General features: G+C 34.6%; 1 protein-coding gene across 1 annotated transcript in view; it reads left to right on the top strand.

Annotated features, from left to right (window-relative positions):
• The window catches only part of LMBRD1 (LMBR1 domain containing 1), a 126,985-nt gene extending 110,420 nt beyond the window's left edge, over positions 1 to 16,565 (top strand). Inside the window, exons 15-16 of the mRNA XM_054492349.2 lie at positions 15,831 to 15,922; positions 16,101 to 16,565. Coding sequence (XP_054348324.1) covers positions 15,831 to 15,922; positions 16,101 to 16,214 — 206 coding nt within the window. The 3' untranslated portion in view covers positions 16,215 to 16,565. The remainder of the gene's footprint in view (positions 1 to 15,830; positions 15,923 to 16,100) is intronic.
• Positions 16,566 to 24,295: the final 7,730 nt, after the last annotated feature.

Raw genomic sequence — 24,295 nt, 5'->3', positions numbered from 1 at the left:
AATGGAATGATCTCTATAAATCAAAGTTGATTTTTGTGGTTTTATTCTGATTAAGTATATTTGCTTACTATATATATGTAGAGAGAGAGAGCGAGAGAGAGAGAGCGCACCTTAAAAAATAATCACATGACCAATAGGGTTAGGATTTAGCTTGAGGATACCATGTTACTAAGGCAGATGATTAAGACAGCTTAGCAAATGCTAAAATGGAAACCTATGTGTTAAACCAAACTACATGGATTATAAACAAATGAGCAGACAAAATTAAAAGCTAAAGCAGGCTTATATTATATAAATAGGAAGTACAAAGGGGGAAAATGAGAATTATTGTAAATAATAATGTAAGAAAGAATAAGTAAAATGTGTATTGATATCTTACATTAAAAAGCAATTGAACTTTAAATTCTGGAGTAAAAAAGGCCATCATCAAGAGATGATTCAAAGTACAGTCTCTATAAATAAAACTTGTTTACCAAGCTTTCTTTTTTTTTTTTTTTTTTTTTGAGACAGGAGTCTCGCACTGTCTCCCAGGCTGGAGTGCAGTAGCGCGATCTTGGCTCACTGCAACCTTCGCCTCCCAGGTTCATGCCATTCTCCTGCCTCAGCCTCCTGAGTATCTGGGACTACAGGCGCCCGCCACCACGCCCAGCTAATTTTTTGTATTTTTAGTAGAGACAGGGTTTCACCATGTTAGCCAGGATGGTCTCCATCTCCTGACCTCGTGATCTGCCTTCCTCAGCCTCCCAAAGTGCTGGGATTACAGGCTTGAGCCAACGTGCCCGGCCCAAGCTTTCTTTCTTTAGGTAACAAGTGAGCACATTGACTTATTTTCACAGAATCTCAAGTACCTATCCTTCTGAAACCATTTGTCTAAGATATTATGTAAGTTAAAGAATCCCCTCATTTTTTTGTATGAGTCATAGATATGGGAATAAAGGCCATAAAGAGCCACATAAGTTGTAAACAGTTTTAAAAATATGGACTAGAATGATAAAGGAAAAAAAACTTTAGAAAGATCATCTAGCTAGTTTAATCATTTTTGCAGTTGGAGAAACTAGGGTATCAAGAGATAAAAGTTGCACAGATAGTATAAGACTTAGGACTTTTAATGCAAGTGTCTAGATTCCAGTTTTTTTTTTTCAACATTTAACATTTTTGTGTTTTGTTTGAGTGCGAGAAAATGAAACATTATTGCATCATCTGTCCTTTCAATTGTTAGGAAAAAAAAAGAGAGAGAGAGGCCGTTGCTGCTTTTTAAATATAATGGAAATGGTTGTTTGAAGCAATAAAGGAATGAAAGTCATAGACAATATGAAGAAAAAACAAAGGTTGAAAGTCCAAACCTTGGTTATTGGAGGAGACATAAAAGTTTGGAAGAGGAGAGATAAAAAGAATACTATGGCATTATAATATGCAATAAAGTATCATGTTTAGAGATCAATAGTGTTGATACTTTGAAGAGAAATTTAGCAACTAGCAAATCTTAAATTGTTAGGAAATGCAGTTTTAGTAGGATTGTATGGATTGAAGTAGAGAATTAAGTGAAGAAATTTTTAACTGAGGAGAATCCCTTAATGTGGTTTTGGTTTGGGATTTTTTTCTTAAATTTTTGTAGATACATACTAGGTATATATATTTATGGGGTACACAAGATATTTTGATACCAGCGTGCAATAAATAATAATCACATCAGGGCAAATGTGGTATCCATTACCTCAAGCATTAATCCTTTAATTGTATTACATAACTAAAAAAGTATAAATGGATTGATTTGGGATTTTTTACCACATATTTAAAAATAACCTTTAAAAATCCCACATACTGAATGCCACATGAACTAAAAGCATGAATTTATTACCAAAAGTTGTTTGTAAATCTAATATTTCATATGGAATCTTACTGAACAGCATTCAGGAGATTTCTTGTTGGCTAATTCCTCTTGAGTCTTTTTGCAAAGTAATTGTATTCTTTATTCCATCTGTCTATTGTTTACATTTATGTATTGAGGGAGAAAGAGTTTAGTTTTGAGCATTTTTGTTTGAGTTGTTCATTAAACATCAAGTGGAGATCTTGAGTGACAATTAAGTTGTATCTGGAGTTCTGGAGAAAAAATTTATACTGGATTACTCAGGGATAGATGGGAAGTAAAGTTGTGAGACTGGATGAGAGCTCTCCAAGAGAATGAGTATAAATAGACTTGCAAAAATCTGTCTTAGAATTATCAACACAGATTATGACCCAACTGAAGGAAAGGAATAAGATCAGCTCAAAATATTGGCAGAGGACAAGAACTAGTTTAAAAAAAAAAAAAAAAAAAAAGAGAATGAATGAATGAATGAAACCCTCGCAGTACATTATATGCTAATACTATTCTCCTATATAAGGGGCTTGAGTATCGGTGGATTTTGGTGTCTTAGGGTGGTAATGGGAGGATGATTCCTGGAACCAATCCCCCATGGATATTGAGGGATTATTGTAAATTTACTGCTTTCTCTCTGGTTATTTTTCAGATTTACCTGTCTACTCCAGCATATCATTGCAGAGTACCAGATTTAATTTTAACAATTCATAATAAAGTCTAAAACATTTTTAAAGCTGATCAATAAATTTTAAAAACTTTTTAATCCCATAAAATGGGGGGAGTTGGCACCAATATAATATTACTATGATAAACAATTCTGGGGCAGGAATATTTCCATGCCTCTATGCTAAATAATACTTAGAACAAGCAAACATAGTTGTATGTTTGCTTTAGGAAATTCTCACTCATGATGGTGAAACAACTAAAATAGCTTATTTATCAAGACTGATTTCCCAAAATGACTTGCTTCAGGACTTCTCATTTCATCATCCTTACCAATCCAAACTATTTTGTCAGTTCTAACCAGGTCCTCACCTTGAAAAATGTTGATTCAAGTGGTCCAGCCCACCTAACCCTAAAACCTTGTAAATATCCTTCTCTGTCTTTCCTCTTCTTGTTCTTCCTCACTGAAGTTAGTCTGCTAAACTTAGCTTTGCTAGATCAGTGAGGTTTTTTAATGTTATTTGGAGAGTTGACAGTATATAAGCTAGTTATGCTGAATAATATGTGGGGAAGAAATCAAGAATTCAGAATCTTACCTTTCTTGTCTTATTTTTTAACTGTCTGCTAGTTTATCTGTATGGACATGCATGTCTGACCAAGCTGTGAAATCTCCATTCTTAGATTGAACTTCTTTCCTTCTCGCCTCCATTTATTTTTCTCATCTACCCCCACCCCAAGTCATGGGATAGGGAGAGTTGTCCTATTCATTTTCTGTCTCCTAAAGTAGTTTACCCTGATAGAAGTCTTGAAACCAGATTCACATTTTATCTCATTTTAGTAACTAGTATCCATATCCCACCAAGTTTACATAAGAAATAGCAAAACAAAAGGAACCAACTGGGTATTTATCTACCAATGAAGATACTTTAAATAGCAATACATACAAGGTAATGATCTAACTTTGATATTTTGACATAGAAAAGTAAACACCATGATAGTAGGTGAAAGAGTGTATATATTACCTCATTTTTAAATGCTTTCATGCATAAACAGAATCTAAAAGTCTGTGTGCCTCAGGAAAGAAGTAGATAATCACTTTATTTTTTAAAAATAAATATCTTTTTTTACCTCTGCAATTAAAAGTATTACACATTTTTAAGGATGAAACAATGAGAGACACAATGATGACATACATCTGCCAAGTAGATGCTGATTTTAGAGAAGACTTTTTTCCCAGTTTGTTGAAAAGTATGAGTAGGTAGGTAGTTACTGAAGGTGGTTACTGAAACTTTTAAAAAATTAAATTCGTAAAGTCTTTGTACCATCTTTTCCCAGAATATGGAATGTATCTTTCTACTTGAACTTCTGAGATTCCTAAAGCAATACTGTTTAAACACTTACATTGTCACTGATGATGGATTTAAGTGAAAAAAAAAAAAAAAAAAATCTCTGCCCTTCAAACTTTGGCCTGTGAGCTAAATAAACAAATACAAATACATAAAGAATGTGTTTTGCCAGAGAGGCTTACTTTTGTTTAAAACTGATGTTATTAAAAGAATTACTACACTAGTTGATACCTGATGTTGGATTTATCCAATTAAAGTTAAAATGTTCATGTTAAGAACAGCCAATTTTAACAGGCTGAAATGAAGCTGGTCAAGCAATTTCACTAGAAACTAAGTCTTAAAGGGTGAAATAAAAAGTGACACTGATGCTTTGTGATGACAGTCTCCTAATATCTTCGTTAATATCTTCTGTGGTGCTGTGAGCCTAATGGTAGTCCCTAAATATAATGCGAAATGAAATGGTGCTAGATTGCTCCTGTCTTAATTTAAAAAGCAGGTTTGAATATGGACTATCTACTTCACACTTCCTACCCCATATTAAGCTTTAGCTTTCTGAAAGTATATAACTAAGAACATAACCCTCTTCAGGAGAATGTAGGTCATCTGGTTCTTTAGATGGAAGAACATGGGGCAGAGACCTTTAAAAAAAAACTATGTGGTCCTTTTGTTTTATGGTCTGAAAATTTGGTAGTGAGGATGAGAAAGTTAAGGATAGTTAGATTTAGCTTATAAGATTAATATAAGTCATCAACTCTACTAGAATTTTGATAATTTTGATAGCTTTATTTAGAAAGTTACCCTCTTTATTTGTGGAATACAATATTAAGTAATGACTGTGTTGCATTTCAGTCACCTTTCGAATATATTGACATATCTTCTTTAGTAATACTGAGAACCACAATCCTGTTAGTTGTGAAATTCTAAGATAAATTTATAAATGTCTTAATTTCCAGTATTACATAGGTCATTTAATTTTACTTATCTATTATTCTTGTGCTTTTTCATTTAAGAAATATTAATTGATGTCTGCTCTGTGCTAGGTACTATTCTAGGTGCTAGGGATACAGCAGTGAACAAAACACTCTAGTATCCCTGTCCTCATGGAGCTTACTTAATATAAGGAGACAGACAAATAAATACGTCAGGTGACAAGTATTATGGAGAAAAATAAAGTGCCAAAGGAGATTAACTGGTGTTCAGAAGGAGGAATGGTTTGAAATTTTAGGTACTGGAGAAAGGGAATTCTTACTGGGAAGGTGACATGACTTTAAAGAAATGAGGAGCAAACACAGTATCTGGAGAGGAGTATTGTAGATAGTGTTAATAGCAAGTACACAGCAGGAGTATGCTTGAGGAGGTAGAGGAATAGCAAGCGGATAATTTTAAGGACGTCAGCTTTTACTTTCAAATGAAAAGTATCTGGAAGATTGTGAACAGAGGAATGGCATGATGTGACTTATGTTCTTACAGGATCACTCTGACTACTGTGTTGCATATAGACCAAGGCTTGGAAACTTTTTTCTGTAAATAGCCAGATAGTAAATATTTCAGGCTTTGTGGGTCATGCAGTAGTCTATGATAACCACTCAGCTCTTCCATTGCAGCATGAAAACTGCCATAGATGTTACTTAAGGGATGGCTGTAGCTATGTTTCAATAAAACTTACAAATGATAGGCTTGATTTGCTCTGTGTGCCATGGTTTGCCTACCTGTGATACAGACCATAATGAGCCAAGGGTAAAAAAAGCAGGTTGACAGGAGGCTTTTGCAACAATCCAAGGGAGAGCTTATGGTGGTAGTGGCAGTGGCAAAAAGTGGTCAGGATCTGGATATATTTTGAAGGTAGAGCCAATAGTATTTGCTTGATAGAGAGTTTGAGAGAGACAGAGAGAAGGGAGTCAGGGGTGATGCCCATTTTTTAAGAGTTTTAATTAGAAAGTATTTGTTTAATATTTCACATTCTAATTTTGATAATATCTATAATAATTATCTTTAAAATTCATGTGTACCTTTAAGGTATACATTTCTTTTTCTGTTTGGGCCTGCTTGACTTTGTTTTGTTCTGGATATTCCTTCATAGAGAACTAATAGTGTAACCTATTAAGTTCTGAGCACCGCAGCAGGTTATTGAACATTATGGATGAAAGCATGTGTGTAGCTGTGATGTGGTATGTAGGTTAGGGTGTTACCTCAAGGTCAAGGAAGAAAAAATAAAGATGCTAACCTGTTAGCTATGTATGGGAAACTCTGAACGAGAATTATTAATCATGTAAAACTAATATAAAGAACTTTGCTTTATTTTGGTAATGTATTTATAAGAATGTTTATAATGAATAGCTCTTGGGGAAGATAGTATAAACTATTAGATAAAGACTTTGCACTATACTGACTTAAGTATTTCTTATACTACCACATTCTTTAAAGTAGTTATTCGCTTCTTCTCCACACCTAATCAGTTACTAAGAGCTGCAGAGTTTTTTTGTTTTGTTTTGTCTTGTTTTGTTTTGTTTTGTTTGCCATAATGACCCTTACATCCCCTTTCCCTCATGTCTCCCTTAAATTACTGTACCTTTTAATGATTTTACCTTAACTTAGAGTAAAAGAAAGGTTATCAAACTTTTGCATGCATCAAAATCACTTGGAAGATTTGTGAAACCGAGATTGCAAAGTTGTGTGTGTGTTTTTGTTTGTTTGTTTTTGAGACGAAGTCTCGCTCGTCACCCAGGCTGGAGTGCAGTGATGAGATCTCGGCTCACTGCAGCCTCTGCCTCCCGGGTTCCAACAATTCTCCTGCCTCAGCCTCCTGAGTAGCTGGGATTACAGGCACGTGCCACCATGCCCAGCTAATTTTTGTATTTTTAGTAGAGACGGGGTTTCACCATGTTGCCCAGGCTGGTCCTGAACTCCTGACCTCAGGTGATCTGCCCACCTCAGCCTCCCAAAGTGCTGGGGTTACAGGCATGAGCCACCACGCCTGACCCAAAGTTTTTAATTTAGCGGATCTGAGGTGGGACCCTAGAATTTTCTGGTCTGGGAACCACACTGTGGAAACCACTCTTCCAAAGTACTCTGATAATGCCATTTCTCTAGTAAAAACTGTAAGTGCTCCCCTCACATCATCTGATAAATTCAGTCTAGGATTTAATGACTACTACTATTTAACCCTTACAAGTCTCTAGCTTTTTTTCATACATGTTCTGGACATGGCCAGATTCTTATCTACCTTTGCTTTTCAATGATTTGTTTTTGAAATATCACAAAAAGTCTTCGCCCTACCCCTCCCATTTTCATCAGTCAGAATCCTGATCTTCTTACAAGATTACTTTCTAACTCAGCCTTCTTTTTTGAATCTCCAAACATATGTATGCTCTCTTTTTTCCTTTGAATTCCCATAGCATTTATACTTTTTATAACGTTACCTTATTCTCTCTCAATGTATAGTCTTTATATATCTTATCTCTATTCTACTTTTTACAGAAATGTAAGTTCCTTGAGGATAAAAGAAAATATATCTTTGTCTCCCTTAAACATTTGTAGAATTGAACCACATTTTAAAATTTGTTCCTTTGTCTTTTAAATAGTATTATTAAAGTAACACATTAGTACGCCTAATATTTTCTAGCTTCTTGCTCACTTTATCTGTTGGATGAAACCCATTGTATTGACCTGAAAACTTTCTTCTGGGAACCTACTGACTTCCTGTTTTTATTTGGATTAATTCCTTTCTGATTCTGCTGCTCAGCTTTACAAATCATAATTGTATATTATAATGCTACAATTTCTGTCCATTATACTTCTGATGCATTGTAAATCATATCTTCTTTCTTGGTGAACTCTCCCAAGCCCTTAGTTTTACTAGGGTAAAAAATAAAATTCTTTATATGAAATACATATCTGAAAAGTGCTTATATATCTGTAAAGTATTCTGTCCTCACAATTAGTGGATAGTTTGGCTGCGCTTAGAATTCTACATGAGAAGTCATTTCCTCTTATAACTTTAAAGGCATTGTATTATCTCCTACTTTCATTTTAACTGGTAAGAAATCTAATGCCAATTTATTTTTTCTTCTGAAGCTACTTCATGGTGTCTTTCTATTTTCTATTTTCTCTTTGGGGAATTCCTTTTTATTATTTATTGAGTATCTTCAGTTGATCGTTTGTATTATCTGATTTTCATATTTTCTGCCTACCATTTGCTCTATGTTCTTTGGTATGTATTCAGCTTTGTCAACCATATTATGAATTTTAATTTCATATAATAAATTGTTATTTTCCCTGAATATTTTGTTGTTCTGATTCTTCTTTTCAAGCGTCCTTATTTTATGGATGTAATATCTTTAATACCTGAAGATAGTAAATATTTTTCTTAATGGTTTCCTTTAAGTAAAATTATAATTTTGGTTATCCTAGTACAGTTGTTTATCTTGTTTTCTTTTTCCCTCATGCTGATTGTTCTCTACATATATTTGATGATCCATTCACATTTATGCCAATTTGTATTTAAATATCAGGAACTGGGAAGTGTCATTGCTGGTAACTCTGTGCATGCATCTGGGACTTCTTGATCCTCATATTATATTTTAAAATAAATGGGAGGAAAACCATCTGTTTTACTGGAGACCTTTTAAATGTGGCCTTCCGTCTTCCAGATTATTGTTGGAACCTCTCATCAGCTGATGGTTCTACTTCCATTCTCTTTGCTGATAAAGGATTGCTCCTGGCTTTATTCCTATACTAGAATGGTAATGAGGTCCTGAGAAGGATAAGAAACAAATGACTGTGCTAAGTCTGTTATCTTGAACCAGTAAGCTATGTTTTCAACAGGTTAAAATTTTTTTGTGTGGTTAAATACTATACATTTCTAATCTTTTATTTGACAAATAATAAGTTTGTGTTGATAACCTCATTTGATTTGATTATAGTAAACCCATAAGATGTGTAGCACAATAGTAGGTGATGAGATCGAACTATTTCTAAGAAGTGCCGTACTTTGGTCTCCAGCATCTATATTTAGCTTCATATAACAGAACAGAGAACAGCCCAAGAATCTAATGTCACCTAAATGGCAGCTAATTAATTTACCCTATAAAGTTTAACTATTAAATAAACTAGATGATCAAGGTTAGTGAATTATCACCAGAGAGAAAGAATTTGCATGGAAAATCAAATTTATAGTCATACAATGTCTAGGTAAACATGAAGTTAGAAAGAGGGCCTCAGTGATCTTATTGGCTGGTGTCTAGCTGAGATAGCCTGATGTATTATATCTATTGTCAAGCAAGATTACAATGCAGACTGGAAAATTGAGTATTGATCAGAGCATCATTTTTCTTGGATGTTGCTGGGGATCTAGAAAGTCTCCTGATGTTGAGGTTCTTTTTCTAGGTGACACTGCAATTGTGTTGATAGAAGTTTAACTAAAATAGTATAGTAAAGTTGATTAGCTGTATGCTTTCTAAGTTCTCCAGTATCTACACCAAAGCCAACCTAAATAATTTTGTGAAACTTCTCAGCTACTCACAGATTATTGCTTAAGGTGGCTAACTCTGAAAACATCAATCTTTTCTTTTCTTTCAAATGCAAATTTCTCTCTAAATTCCCAGAAATTTGATCTAGCACCATATACCACCCATATCTGTATGTCACTTACAAAGAAACTGATATTTAGAAGCTAAATGAATTACCTCAAGGGTCTCGTAGTAAATTAGTGTCAGACTCAACTAAATCTCAGTTTTCTGTCTTTAACTTTAACATTTTCTAGTATATCCATTTAAACTACTTTTATTTTATCAAAAGATAAAGTAATAGAAGACAGTTGCTTTATATCTGACTATCCTTGGACAATTACAACCAGCAGATAGTAAGTCTCAGTAATTTAGAGTTCACTCATACAGATTGTGATTATACCATTTCTACATTTTATATGCTAATACTTACCTTGTACTCCCTTTTAATGAGTGTTATATGGCCAATTAGTAATAAAATGAAATTAGTAGCATTCTTTCTTAAAAGGCAAATATATATTTTAGCACCTTGGAAATGCTTTAAACTTATTTAAATATAACCAGAGCTCAACACAGATTATACTTGTTCTTAAAAATGGTTACTCTGAAACTTATTCTTAAGTGCAAAACATCTGGTAAATATGTTTATTAGCCTGATACAGTTTGTGTATTCTTAAAGTATAAGAAAACTATGTCCTTCAAAATTTCTATGAGTTTTGACATTCATCAGTTCTCTTCCCCTTTACCTAAATCACCCAGTGAGATTAACAAAACATTGATTTAACTGTATGCCACTTGTTAAATTTTAATATAAATATACAACGTTGGTTTTTATTATATATCTTCATTTTTTCTGCCTTCCCATTTATTTGGATGTATTATGTTAGTTTCCGAAATCTTTTTATGTGTATGTATTACATCTGATGATAAAACATTAGGATTTTAAATCCTAAAAATCTCTCAGATCCCAACTTTTTTCTTCCCATCCCTGAGCTCATTTTTCCAGTTGTATAGTCTTCTAACTTGGTAAACCTCTTTCTACTTTCAATCTCCTCTTCTAGTCTGTACTCCACTCATGTTATTCTTTCTTAAAACCATTTTATAAATAATTTCAAATCGTATCACAATAAAATCCAAGCTCCTTAGCCTGTATACAGTTAAGATATATATGTTCATTATAAATATTCAATAGTAGCAAGACCCTAATCAAGAACCAATTGGCACAGTCATGGGCAGCCAAGAGCTATGAAGTGGCTTCTAAATAGTCTAGGCTTCTAACAGTTTTTTTGGTCACTAGTCAAATAAAATGCTTGTTTTAAAATTATTCTCCATGTTACATGAGTGTTCTCAAATGTCTTCTATATATATACACATGTAAAATAAGGCTTTGTTTTATAAAATGCAAATATAGAGTAATTAATTATAAATTGATTTCAAGTGAAGGTTTAACATGATGACTCAGTTGTGGCTTAAACATTAAATGTTTTTAAAATATGTATTTAAAATAAAAGGTATTATTTATTCTACTTAACCAAAGTTATCTTAGTGGCAGTCAAGATACATTAAAAGTGACATAACAAAGGAAACAGGAAATATATAATATAAAATTTATCAGGTAAATCTTTAAAGACTGCTGTTAAGTTAAAAAAAAAATGGTGTACTTGCATTTGATGATATGTGAGAAGAGAAGAGATGAAGGAATGGTGGTAGAAGCAGGATTCAAAAGTCTTGATTTTATTCATATGCTTCAGATGCCCCTTTTTGGCCCTTTGAATTCTTTTTTTGTGTGGCCACTTTCTCATCAGAAAAAAAATTATCTGAGCCTCCCTCCCCCATGTTTAGTTTTCCTTGTTAACATCTAATCTTTAGTTTAATTGGAAGTTTAATCTTTAATTCAATTATATGTTCTTTTGAGGAACAACAGTCAGAAGTTTCTGGAATACTTCTGATTTTAGAACATAATTCCTAAATGAAATGTCCAACAGTTTAAATTTACTTTGAAGGTAAAACCAAATTCAGAACCATAATTTTCTTAGTTGGATAATTGTAGAAAGAAATCTATAGATCTCCTAGGTATCTGTGATTCAGGTGAGCAGCTGGAAGATGGCAGATGGTGAAGAACGGCACTCCCCTCCATTTATTCAGTGTGGAATTGCCACTTGAATAGGAAATATATGCATGCATCTTATTAGCAAAAATTTTTATATGGGTATATCCCAGTTAATAGAAATAAAATGATATATATGTATAAAGATGAATATAAAGAGCTGTTACTTATTGTGTGTGTGGATTTTTAGCCTACTATCATTTTTCAACAACAACGCAGAATGATGGTACCTTTTAATGGTATTTTAAAAGGCTTCTTTCAAAGTCCACAACCTTTTAAAAAGGTAAACATGTAAAATAATGTGATCAAAAAAATATTTAAGATATGGTTTTGGTGGTGGGCAGGAGGCAAGAGAGTGTAAGCCAATTTAAAATGTCACTAAGTGGATTATTAGATATCTGGAGAAGAATGATTTGATTTATCTTGCTTCTGCCAGCTCAGCCTCTGTTTTGTTAGCCCTGTTCTGGCCCTGAAATTTCTAATTTTGTCAAGTTCTGACTCCCAAAATATCATAAGTATGGAAATGAGTAAAAGAACTTTTATTTTTTAAGTTTACAGCATTAGCAGTATTGAGAAAGTTGAGTTTTTCACAGGCTTATACTTGTAAAATGAAGCTAAAGTAATACTTAAACCATGAATGATACCATTCTTGTTTTTAAAATAATTATGAACAGGCATTTTTTGGGTAGGTCCAAGCCTATCCTGCTCTTCATTTTTGAAACATTCAAATTGGTTATTTAAATGTATATTACTATTTAGCAGTGTATCCTGGTACTGATTATACAAATTTGAATTTTGCGAAATCCATTTGTGTCTGTTTCAACTATAGAGACAGAAAAATAATGGGCATGCACAGAGTAGTCATGATATTAATGACTAACCAATTATTTTCCTACTGTTGGACATGAATGTCTGAAATCTTAAGACTTGCAACCATTTAAGTAGCTCTTCACAATTGTTCTCTGTACCTTGCAGAGGAAAAAGGAAGAAAATTAATATTAAGCGCCACTTTGCCTTGGGCTTTTGATGTATATGTCATATGATCTTTATAGCAATTCTGTGAGGAAAGATGGTGATATCCCCTTTTTATAAGTCCACAGGCTCCACAGTTCAGATCTGCCTGTACACATGGCAAAAAAGTGACCAAATGCTATTCACCTCCAAGTCTGTCAGAGTCCGGAGCCTGGGCTCTTCATTCACCATGCTGGACATTTTAGTTATGCTTTAATTTCAAGATATATTCAATTTTCTCATTTTTACCCTTGGAATCTTGTCAGATTTCAATTTTTAAAAATTAGAAAATGGGCTATTTAATAATACGAATTTTAAATAAAATATCCCCTTTTAAATTTATTTTACGTCAACAGTCATTGAATATGAATGGATTTGAGTACTCCAGTGGTACTTTAGGATACTCAGTATATCTACTGGAAAAAAATGACAAATTGAATAGCTATATCACTGTGAAGTAAGTTCTGTAATAAAAGTGAGAATAAAATGTGGTGGGAGCACAAAGTAAATGACAAATAAATTTTCTATCTAGGAGTCTCTGCTGTGAGTCTGAACTCCCAGCACCTAGTGTAAAGCTGTACTCATCTATGGTAACTATAGGAGACAGAAATATGTCCAGCTAATGCTGCTTAAAGGCTTTCTGGTTTTCTTAGAAAACTGTGAATATTCCTTCTAGACTTTTCTGTTGATAAAGAGAAGAAAGACTCTGAAGGGAGCCTTTGGGGGATCAATAGATAGGAATTAGATTGGTAGTCCTTGCTCCTAAAAGAAAGAGGTTGCTTCTTTATTAAACTGTGTGGTTTTTTTTGTTTGTTTGTTTTTGTTTGTTTGTTTTTTTGTTTTAACCAGAAAGAGACAGGTTTGTTCAGTTTGGTATTGAGCAATTCAGAAGTAAATGTTGAAGTACAGTGGAAGGGTTTAGAGTAGATAAAATTTAGATTATCTAAATCTTTACATCACATATCTGAAGCTTTATGTAACAAGTCTTATATGTTGATAAAATATAACTTTAATGCTATTTTCAGAAAACCATGTGACAGGAACAAAAAAAGTGTTATTAGATCCCTTATTTAATAAGCTGGACTATGTAACCCTCAGCTCAATTTTATGTTTTGAGAGAAAAGAACACTTACTTATTGAAGCTGAGAAGAGAGCTCAGAAAAATAGAAATAAAAGGTGTATTTTCTTGATTAGCAATAGGATATGAGATTGGTCTTCTAATTGCAGGTAGGATCTTTTTGCCGTTGTCCATTTTGAATAAAAATATGTAGAAATTATGATTTATTTTGTAATTAACACACTGAAAAGAAGTAGGGCCTCTGAAATTTGTGAGGTTGGTATCCTCTATTAGATGCAGCAGATATAATTTTACACTCAATTACATAATGTAGTTGACCCTTGAACAACATGAGTTTGAACTGCATGGGTTCACTTATGTCGGATTTTTTTTCAATAAAAGTTGCAGTTGCCTCTCCTGCCTCCTATTCCACTTCCTTCACCTCTTCCACCTCTGCCACCTGAGACAGCAAGACCAACCCCTCCTCTTCCACGTCCTTCCCCTCCCCATCAGCCAATTCAATGTAAAGACAATGAGGATAAAGACCTTTATGATAATCTACTTCCACTTAATAGTAAATGTATTTTCACTTTTTATGATTTTCTTAATAACATTTTCTTTTCTCTAGCTTACTTTATTGTAACATCATGGGATGTAATACACATAACATACAAAATATGTGTCAACCAATAGTTCGTGTTATCAGTAAGGCCTCCAGAAAACATCAGGCTATTTAGTAGTTACGTTTTGGAGGAGTCAAAAGTTATATGTGGATTTTTGATTGTGTGTGGTGGTTGGCAACTCTAACCTGTTTTGCCTGAGGGTCAACTGTATTGTGTTGCCACAGGCCTTTCTGAATGGCTTGAATATGTGTAGATGACTTTGTAACTAATGGAAATAATATATTTGTACAAAACTAGTATGGGGTTTACACAAATATCAAATAACCAGTCTGCTACTTTCTCTTTGAGAGTTACATTTTATTTGAAGGAGAAAAATATATGATTTATTTTTAATTACAGCTATAATGCTATCTAAAGTTCAAACAGGAATCACATCAGTAAATAATGATTTTCTTATTTCTTTAGAAGAAGTAGTCATCCATTCAATAGCAGTCATAAAAAGATAAAAGCTGAAAGAAACCTCTCAAGCTTGAGCTGCAGTGAGAATTGGTTTCTTAGAAAAGTGTGTTGGGGATAAGAAAATGATAGCACACACTGTAACATGCTAAGTACTTTGAACTGAAGGATATTGGAAGACCCCCAGAAGCAAAGTATCCTTTCAACCTTCCCTTGCCCTTCTTTCTTCTGTTCCCCTTTCTCTCCCAAGGCAGACCATAGAAACTAGAATTTCTCTTCCCCCAACCATGTCATAGAAATTAGAACCCCACTTTCCCAAAGCCAGCCATAAACCTAGAAATATTATTCTAACCTTCCCCTGCCTTTCTATGTAGGAGCTGGCCATAAAGAAATTCTGTGACCTACCTTGTCTAATAGTAGGTCATAAGACCCTCATTCCAAAAGGAATTCTGCCCTGTACCTTGAAGGAGGGGATGCTATGTAGAAAGACCAGGAAGAATCTGAACATACAGACTTGCTGGCTTTCCCCGCCTCAGTCTGTTACCATTTGGTTATACACTTTTGTCCAATTACTCTCTATTCTTAGCTCTTAGCTCTCCATTCTTCATTGACGAAGCTTGAAAATACACAGTTTTCCCTTGAGTCTTCATTTCTGAAGCCTCCTGTGTCATGTAAAACTGATTAAATAAATTTGTTATGCTTTTCTCTTGTTAACCTGTCTTCTGTTATAGGAGTGTTGGCCGTGAAACTTACAATGAGGAAAGGTATTAGACCTTTCTGCCCCTACGAGTGCAACTTAATACTGACCACATCTGATTACTTTGTTCTTTTTTCTTGATGTTCATCAGGAAAATTTTTTTTTTGTTTTATGATATGTCTGACACTCCAAGTAAAAATGATTCTTCTATTTCCAATAAAGCAAACTAGTCAAAATGATTTTTTTATACTTAAGATCTGGATTGCATTGGTGGCATTCATTTTTTTTAAAACTATGTCATATTAGTTGGCAGTTTTTAACACTACATTAAGGTGATTGAAAGAGTGGGCTTTGGAGAGAGACCTAAGTTTCAGTCCCATCTCTGACACTTACTAGCCATATGATCTTAGTCATTAGCTTTGGTTAGTAATCTTTTAGAGAAAGTATTAATCATCAATTTTATGAAAGAACCTATCTCACCATAGTCTTTTATTTGCTTTTACAGATCAGTGTACTGTTACCCGGACATACCTATTCCTTCACAAGTTCTGGTTCTTCAGTGCTGCTTACTATTTTGGTAACTGGGCCTTTCTTGGGGTAAGTACAGATATCCCACGCATGATTTGACCTTCCTTTATAAATTATAGTTAAATGTGTAAACTCTTTATATCTTAGTAGTCCATTTGTATCATAGTACTGTCATTGAATTTTAAAGCATTACTTTCCAAATGATTTTAAATTTGAAAAATAACACATGGCTTATTTAAATTTACAGGTATTTTTGATTGGATTAATTGTATCCTGTTGTAAAGGGAAGAAATCGGTTATTGAAGGAGTAGATGAAGATTCAGACATAAGTGATGATGAGCCCTCTGTCTATTCTGTTTGACAGCCTTCTGTCTTAAAGGTTTTATAATTCTGACTGAATATCTATTATGCATTTTTAAAGTATTAAACTAACATTAGGATGAGCTAACTAGCTTTCATCAAAAATGGGAGCATGGCTATAAGACAACTATATTTTATTATATGTTTTCTGAAGTAACATTGTATCATAGATTAACATTTTAAATTACCATAATAATGCTATGTAAATATAAGACTACTGGCTTTGTGAGGGAATGTTTGTGCAAAATTTTTTCCTCTAATGTATAATAGTGTTAAATTGATTAAAAATCTTCCAGAATTAATATTCCCTTTTGTCACTTTTTGAAAACATAATAAATCATTTGTATCTGTGCCTTAGGTTCTCCAGAGTGATGTGGAATTTTAAAGTGTCTCTCTCTGATGGCCTCCAAATAATATTTACAATATAGCTGATGAATGTTACTCCCATATGCAACTTGTTTTCAGTTTTCTGCATAAAATCTTTAGCACCACTCAAGTAGATTTCATGAAAAGATTTCAAACTCTACTTAGTGCTCTAAGAGCATGGCGTTCCGAGATGTGTTATATTGTTCAAATATCAGTCCATTAGATATCTTACAACCTCTACAGCATTTAAGGCATACATATTGTTATAGGTAGCTTTTGTTTTGCATCTGACCTCAAAATTTGTATTCCAATATAAATAGGGGTATTGTCAAGAATAATTAATCCTGGAAAAAAAAATCAGTTTATGGATTAATTTAAAATATATGGCATCATATTTTGGTTTTAGAGATACTTTTTCGTTCTAAAGATTTGAAATTTGTAAAAGATATAATGAAAGCTGTATGACATCAGTAGGGTATTTTGAACACATTCTGGATAGTGAGAAATAATAAAAAATTATATTCTAGTTTACTAACATAAGCACATTAGAACTCGTAAAAAAGTATATATCATGATCCTTGAGGTAAAATATCATTAAGTTTCTGAAAAAAGGTTTAGGAATTAACAACTATATCTAAGTTAATTCTTCTCTCCCTTAATTTTTGTGCCATTTTTCTCTGTTCTGATTCTTCGTCTCTCTTGATAAACCTTCACAGCTTTCATATTTGGCTTCTGCTTCTGCTTCTGCTTCTGCAACTACCCTTTAGCATTATTCACCAGGATTTCATTCCCTTCTGTTCTTATTTTACATTTTCTTTTTCTTTTTTTTTTTTTTTAAGATGGAGTTTCACTCTTGTCACCTAGGCTGGAGTGCAATGGCATGATCCCAGCTCACTGCAACCTCCCCTTCGTGCGTTCAGGCAATTCTGCCTCAGCCTCCTGAGTAGCTGGGATTACAGGCACGTGCCACCATGCCTGGCTAGTTTTTGTATTTTTAGCAGAGACGGGGTTTCACCATCTTGGCCAGGCTGGTCTTGAACTCCTGACCTCATGATCCACCCACGGTGGCCTCCTAAAGTGCTGGGATTACAGGCATAAGCCACCACACCCAGCCTTATATTACATTTTCTTTGTGGACAATCTCACATACCCTTGGCTTCTATCTATACTACTTGTTCTTAAGCTCTGAACTTTGACTTATCTTTTAGCTAGAAATTACTGCTTCAACTGTAACATTTTGAAAATTGAAGTATTCATTTTTGGCGGGGGGAAACTAAGCCTTCTTCTGCATTCATTTTTTTGACAAATGGCACCAGCAGACACTTGATTGCCTAAACAAAGAATCAGGTAGATCTCCATATCTCTTCTGTATAACTGACTCATCAAACAGTCATGTCATGTTAATTTCTACTTCCTATCTTTCCATTTGTCCCTTCTTCTCCACTTTCTATGTTATAGGCTGAATTGTGTCCCCTTACAGTTCATATGTTGAAGTCTTGTCCCCTGGTACTTCGCATAATAATACTTTATGTGGAGATAGGGCCTTTTAAAAGTAATTAAAGTAAAATGAGGCTATTGCGTGAAGCCCAAATCCGATATGACTGGTGTTCTTATAAGAAGGGGGAGAGACATCTACAATGTGTATGTACAAAGAAGAGGCCATGTGAGGATACAATGAGAAGGCAGTGGTCTGCAAGCCAACAGGAGAGGCCTCAGGAGAATCCAGTGTTGTCAACCCTTTAATCTTGAGCTTCCAGCTTCCAGATCTGTGAGAAAATAAATTTCTGTTGTTTAAGCCACTGAGTCTGAGGCATTTTGTGATGGCAGCCAAAGCAGACTGATAAACTCTGGTTCTTGAAATTCCTTATTGGGCTTTCTGCAAAGTCTTGACTCCTTTCAGTCTTTTCTGAACATTTAAAATACAAATCTGATTATTTCATTTCTTTACTGCAAAAAGCTTTCAGTTATTTTAGAATGAACTCCATAAGCCTTCATGAGATAGATAATGCCTTTCTGGTGTGCATCTCTTCTGACTCCAAGTTCCCCTGCCATCCCCACACCAGTTATATGAGGCAGCTAACAAATGGCTCCTATTATTCACATGGCTATGAGTCTTCACATCCCCACTCTGTTGAACTATCCCTTCTGCTTGTGATGCCTTTCCCTTCCTTTTGTCTTCTAAGAAAATCCTTATTCTTCAAGTCTCAGCCTTAGCATTATCTCCCTAGGTCCCTCCTCCCCCAGGTTGCCCACACATAGGTGCTAGCTGTTGCCTATCCACATGGCACCCTGTACAGTATATTGTGATTTATTGCCTTCATGTCTGCCTCCACTAGACTCTAAGTACTTAAACACAGCATCTGGTTTTTCAACTTTGTCCTTGGTGCCTAGAATAGCTTCTTACACATGGAAGGTATTCAGTTGACAGGTGAATTTGTTAGAAAGAAGCTTTAAGCTTGTCTGTATGGTTTAAGCATACAAAAACTATTTTGATTAAGGAGGAATATATATTTAGCCTGTTTTTGAGGCTAATTTTGAAACCTACAAGGTTAGAAGTATTGTGTTTGTCTTGAATATTCCATATACTTTTCATTACTTTTAGTAATGTTTTGTTGGTTTCTGTCAGACCAACTTCTTAGCTTTTGATTTTGTTAGTTGTATTTTTTAAATATATTTTTTCATCCTAGATTCTGTAAACTTTCTACATATTTAGAAGTTTACTTTTATTCTAACACTAAGGTATTTTTTCCTCCCAGTCATATGGAATGCCTTTATTAACTTTGTATTTTCATGAAGCTGATTTGTGTTATGAATTCCACTAATGAAGAACATATTTCCTTTGAAGTCCTTCTGAAAAATACCTAAATTAGAGATCATCTAGAGTGACAACTTTCCAAAAGGCCAAGGCTGTCATGTTCCATGTAAACTTCAAACAAGTGATTATTCATCCATGCAACAAGGTACTGGCAGAATGAGGACCCTGGAACTGACTTCTAGCTCAGTGCTACCATACCAAAGGAAATGAAAAATGCATATTGCAAAAGAAAGGAAACACAGGAGCTTCAGGAAAGCAAAAAGCAATACAGAAAATAATGTTTTCCAAATATACTACCGAGCTCTTCAGTGAAAGATACGTACATAGTTCAGTAATATACTGTTTTAGAATCATTTCATAGGCAAAGCACAGTAAACACTGATTACAGCACAGAATTTAAGTATTGACCTTGACCACATAAAAAGACAGTTGTTAAAACCTGGAAGAATGAAGAAGAGGGGTGGAAAGAGACCTAAGGGGAAAAGAATCATGTTGATATCCTCATTTTATGAGAGGGATGATGGGGAGAAGAGAGAAATTAAGAAATATGTCTCTGGTAGAGGGAGTATATATCTTGAAGGGTAGCAGAGTATGCCACCCCAAAATATGCCATTTTGGCATACAAATTATTTTGAGCTTATAACAGCAGATGCAAGAAGGATGCTTTGACCACCCCTTTTTCTTCCTAAAACAGGACATAAAACTCCCATACGGAAGATGTCCTGTCTATACCAGAAGGAAAGTAATATTTTTGTCATGAGGGCTGAAAAAAACCTGTACAAACAAACCTTGTTAAAGTAACCTTTATTGTATTAGTCCATTTGCGTTGCTATAAAGCAATACCTGAGGCTGGGTAATTTACAAAGAAAAAAGTTTATTTGGCTTACTGTTCTTCAGGCTATACAAGCAAGCTGGTGCCAGTATCTGCTTCTGGTGAGGCCTCAGGAAACTTACAATTATGGTGGAAGTAGAAGGGGGAATCTACGTATCACATGGTGAGAGCAAGCAGAGGAGGTTCCAGGCTCTTTTAAACAACCAACTCTAGCATGAATTGATAGAGAACTCACTACCACTAGGACAGCACCAAACCATTTATGAGGGATATGCCTCCATGACCCAAACACCTCCCACCAGGCCCCTCCTCCACCACTGGGGATCACATTTTAACATGAGATTTGAAGGGGACAAACATGCAAATATATCTCTTATCTTCCCAGTTACTGTTTCACCATTTTCTGCCCTAGCCCCAGCCCCTTTGTCTTGTCACATTTTCGTAATTTACTACTCTTTGTCCAATTCAATATGTAAGTATTCAACTCTTAACTAATTTGTTTGCTTTTCTCCTGTTAATCTGTCTTTTATTACAGAGCCCCAGCTGGGGCTCCTAAAATGGACAGAGAAAAGATTTTTTTCCTCCCCTACAGTTGATTAAAGCTATGGAGGTAATCAATACAGCCTCTAAAATGGTAATACAAGTTAAGTATCCCTTATCCAAAATGCTTGGGAACAGAAGTGTTTTGGATTTTGAGTTTTTTTATTTTAGAATATGTGCAGAATACATACCAGTTGAGCATTCCTAATCAAAAAATACGAAATTTGTAATGCTTCAATGAGCATTTCCTTCAAGCATCATGTTGATGCTAAAGAAATTTCAGATTTTGGAGCATTTCATATTTCAGATTTTCAAATTAGAGTTGCTCAATGTGTATAACAATGTTAGGAGATGGAATAAAAGGGAAGCAAGAAGAAAATGTCTCAAGAGAAATTCTCTTACTATAGGAAGTCAGTAGACTAAATATATTAAAGATAAAAATATTTAAAGGAGAAATTTTATCAGAAGATAAAATAGCCATTGTGATTATATGTAAATATGTCTTGGAATTTTCTGGCAGCCGAGAAAAAAGATGATGGATAATGAAGACTTTACATTTGATAGAAGGAAGCACTCAGTTTTCCTCCTGATAATTTTTTCTGGCACCAAAATTTAGAAGGAAGTTACATTGTGAATTCTTATATAAAGAATGTTAACAAACAAATGTCTTTGCTGAAGTTTAAGTAGAAAGACCATATGCAAGGAGATAGAATTTGGGATCTCCAGGAAAATCATTTTGGCTATCAAGAAATCTCAACATGGATTAGCTTCGTGTGTATGTAATTTATTCACTCAGCAGACATCTAAACTTGTAGTTATTTCAGGCACTGGATCATGGCTACTGAATTTCTACAGTTAAAGAAGATAAGACCCATCATTTCAGAACTTGATCCAGGAATTAGTAGCCAAATGGCCTTTGGTAGTAACTGGACCTTGTCAATATCTACTAAGATTGTATGTGTCTGATATGATGAATAAATATACATAAAAGAAATCACTTTATCAAGTTACAGTTATAATCAAAGATACTCCAATTACCGGAATTTTCATATCTCCAAACCACAATACATCCTCTCCTGGTAGCATAATCAGCAGGTTACTTGATGACTGTGGGATTGAAGTGATGTGAGATAGGTAGCAAGGGGCATTTCAGGCATTTTGTGATGATGCTTGATTAAATATCCACCCTTCTTCAGCAGAGACCACTCTAAGGGGACCAGATTGCCCAAGTTGTCCAGATTGAGTTGTGCTGCCTTGGACAGTTCTCAACACATATATTGGCTATGTTTAAATCTCAAGTGACATACTTTATTAGATTTGTACATATAGATTAAGCTACACCTTGGTTCTAGGAAAGTCACTCTTCTGACCTTTCTCCCTCTCCATGCATATTTTAATTTGGTAAGTTTTATTGGGGGCTACCTTATTCTTCTCATTGGCAAAATCACGAGAAGCACTTCTAATACCACCCCTAATCTTCACCTGTGATTTCACAGGGAATTTGAACACTTTCTTTGTAGAACAGAGCCCATAAACAAAGATTAACTTATAACCTGGGGATAGGATAGCATTTCTCTGGAGAACTAAGCTTTTATGGTCAGGAATATAGTTTTCTGTGTGGTTCCCCCATAGGCTCATATCTGCTTCAGCTCTACACTGAAGCTGCTGGATAGTGCTCAAGACAAGTATGTGTGTAAAGCAATGTCTTCTGTTGCCCTAGAAGACCCTTTTGATAGCAGATAAGCAGACAACAAAGTTAACACTTGGGGAAATTAGGAAGCACTCAGAGTACCTCATTTCCACATCAAGAGGTGATGTTTCTGTTGACCAAAACAAAATTTGTATCTAAAAGAATTTCTTTTTACTTGTATAGAGTTCATTTAGTGGCTCCCCAGGATCATCTGCGATATACTAGATTCTATTCTGGACCTTATTCTAATATGTAATGAAAAGCACTACCAAACTTGACATCTACTGCCCTTACCAGTTCAAGTTCCACTTTCTACTATATTTACCTGAAGCTTTTTGAAAACCTGAAGTGTGTGTATAAGTAAATATTTATACACACACAAAATCTCCATTGATGTGAGGGAAGACCAGTCTTCCCAGTAAAAGAGTAATTTAAAGGAAATGTAAGTTTATCCCTGATGCATACAATAACTCAAATGCTGACAAAACTATAATCAAGCCTTAAAAGACTTCTGTAATGAATTTAGTGACTCATTCACTTGAACCAATACTTGAGTGCCTAGTATGTATTGGAAACTGCTATAAAATGGAGAAACAAATGAAAACACAAAATCGTGCCTATTTTCAAAGGTGTTTCGAAGCCAGAGGGGCAAATAGACTCAGAAAATTATAATGTCACAAATGCTATAAATAAGAATGCAGTGAGGCTAAAAGTGATACTCCCTTGAGCTTAGGAAAGGCTCAAAACTCTTGAGATAAGCAAATGCTAACCAAATTACAGGCAATAAATTCTCTTAAGCAGAAAGAATCTGGCTTTGGTTTAGTGAGTCTATAATGGCTTTAGACAGTGGCAAGGAAGTAACAGTGGGAAAACATCCTGAAGGGGCTGTGTGACTTGGGGCTATGTGACTAGGGGGCTGTGTGACTAGGGGCTGCGTGACTAGGGGCTGCGTGACTAGGGGGCTGTGTGACTGGGAAGCAGGGCTGCTGCATTAGAGGTGAGACAGATGGGAAGCCCAGGAGAAGAGTAGGGGCTGTTTCAGCAGTACAAACACGTGAAACATGGTAACTAGTTGTCTCCCTCAAAATTACACTCAACCCTGGGAAAAAGGGAAACCTCAAATCAACTGACATTAAGTTTCTGCTCCCTAAGTGGTATGAGAAACAAATTAAGTCACTACAGACATAAATTCTATTTCTTGCATGCCTAAGTTTGCAAAATAAAGTTGCTCATAACCAAAGCTAAATATTCTTAGTTACATCACTAGTAAATATTCTGATTTTAACTTGCCACTTAATTGTTCTGTAAATTAGTTACTCCACTATGGGAAGAGAGAAAACATTTTTATACTTACATTGTCAAAGTAAAACCTCCTTAAGTTGTACTTATTATTTCAGAATGTTTGATTATTCTCAACGTTGGTGAACTTTTTCTATGAAGGGCCAGATAGTAAATAGGCTTTTCACGACCACACAAGGACCCTGTCCCCCCACCCCCCTACCCTTTTTTTTTTTCCCTTTTTACAACCCTTTAAAAATAAAAATAAATAAATAAATTAAATGCTTGGATTTGTTCTCCTGGCTGTAGTATGCCAACCCCTGAATTGTTCCATTAATCACTTTGCTTAAGGTAGTTTGAGCTTGATGGAACAAAGACAAGTAGGCTAAAGACAAATACAAACTTAGAAGGGAGATTGTTAATGAGAAAGAACTTTTTTCAAACACTTTTAGCACATTTTGCAATTTTTTAAAGGCTAAACAACTTTTATTCTGAGTTTAAAGGTGATATGAACTTGTAAAATAATTCAAACAACTCAGAAATTGTGGCTGAACAAGAAAG

This window comes from Pongo pygmaeus, chromosome 5 (genome assembly GCF_028885625.2).
Source record: "Pongo pygmaeus isolate AG05252 chromosome 5, NHGRI_mPonPyg2-v2.0_pri, whole genome shotgun sequence".
Classification (NCBI taxonomy): domain Eukaryota; kingdom Metazoa; phylum Chordata; class Mammalia; order Primates; family Hominidae; genus Pongo; species Pongo pygmaeus.
The sequence above is the reverse complement of the archived record's forward strand: the minus strand, read 5'-3'. Positions and strand labels throughout refer to the sequence as shown.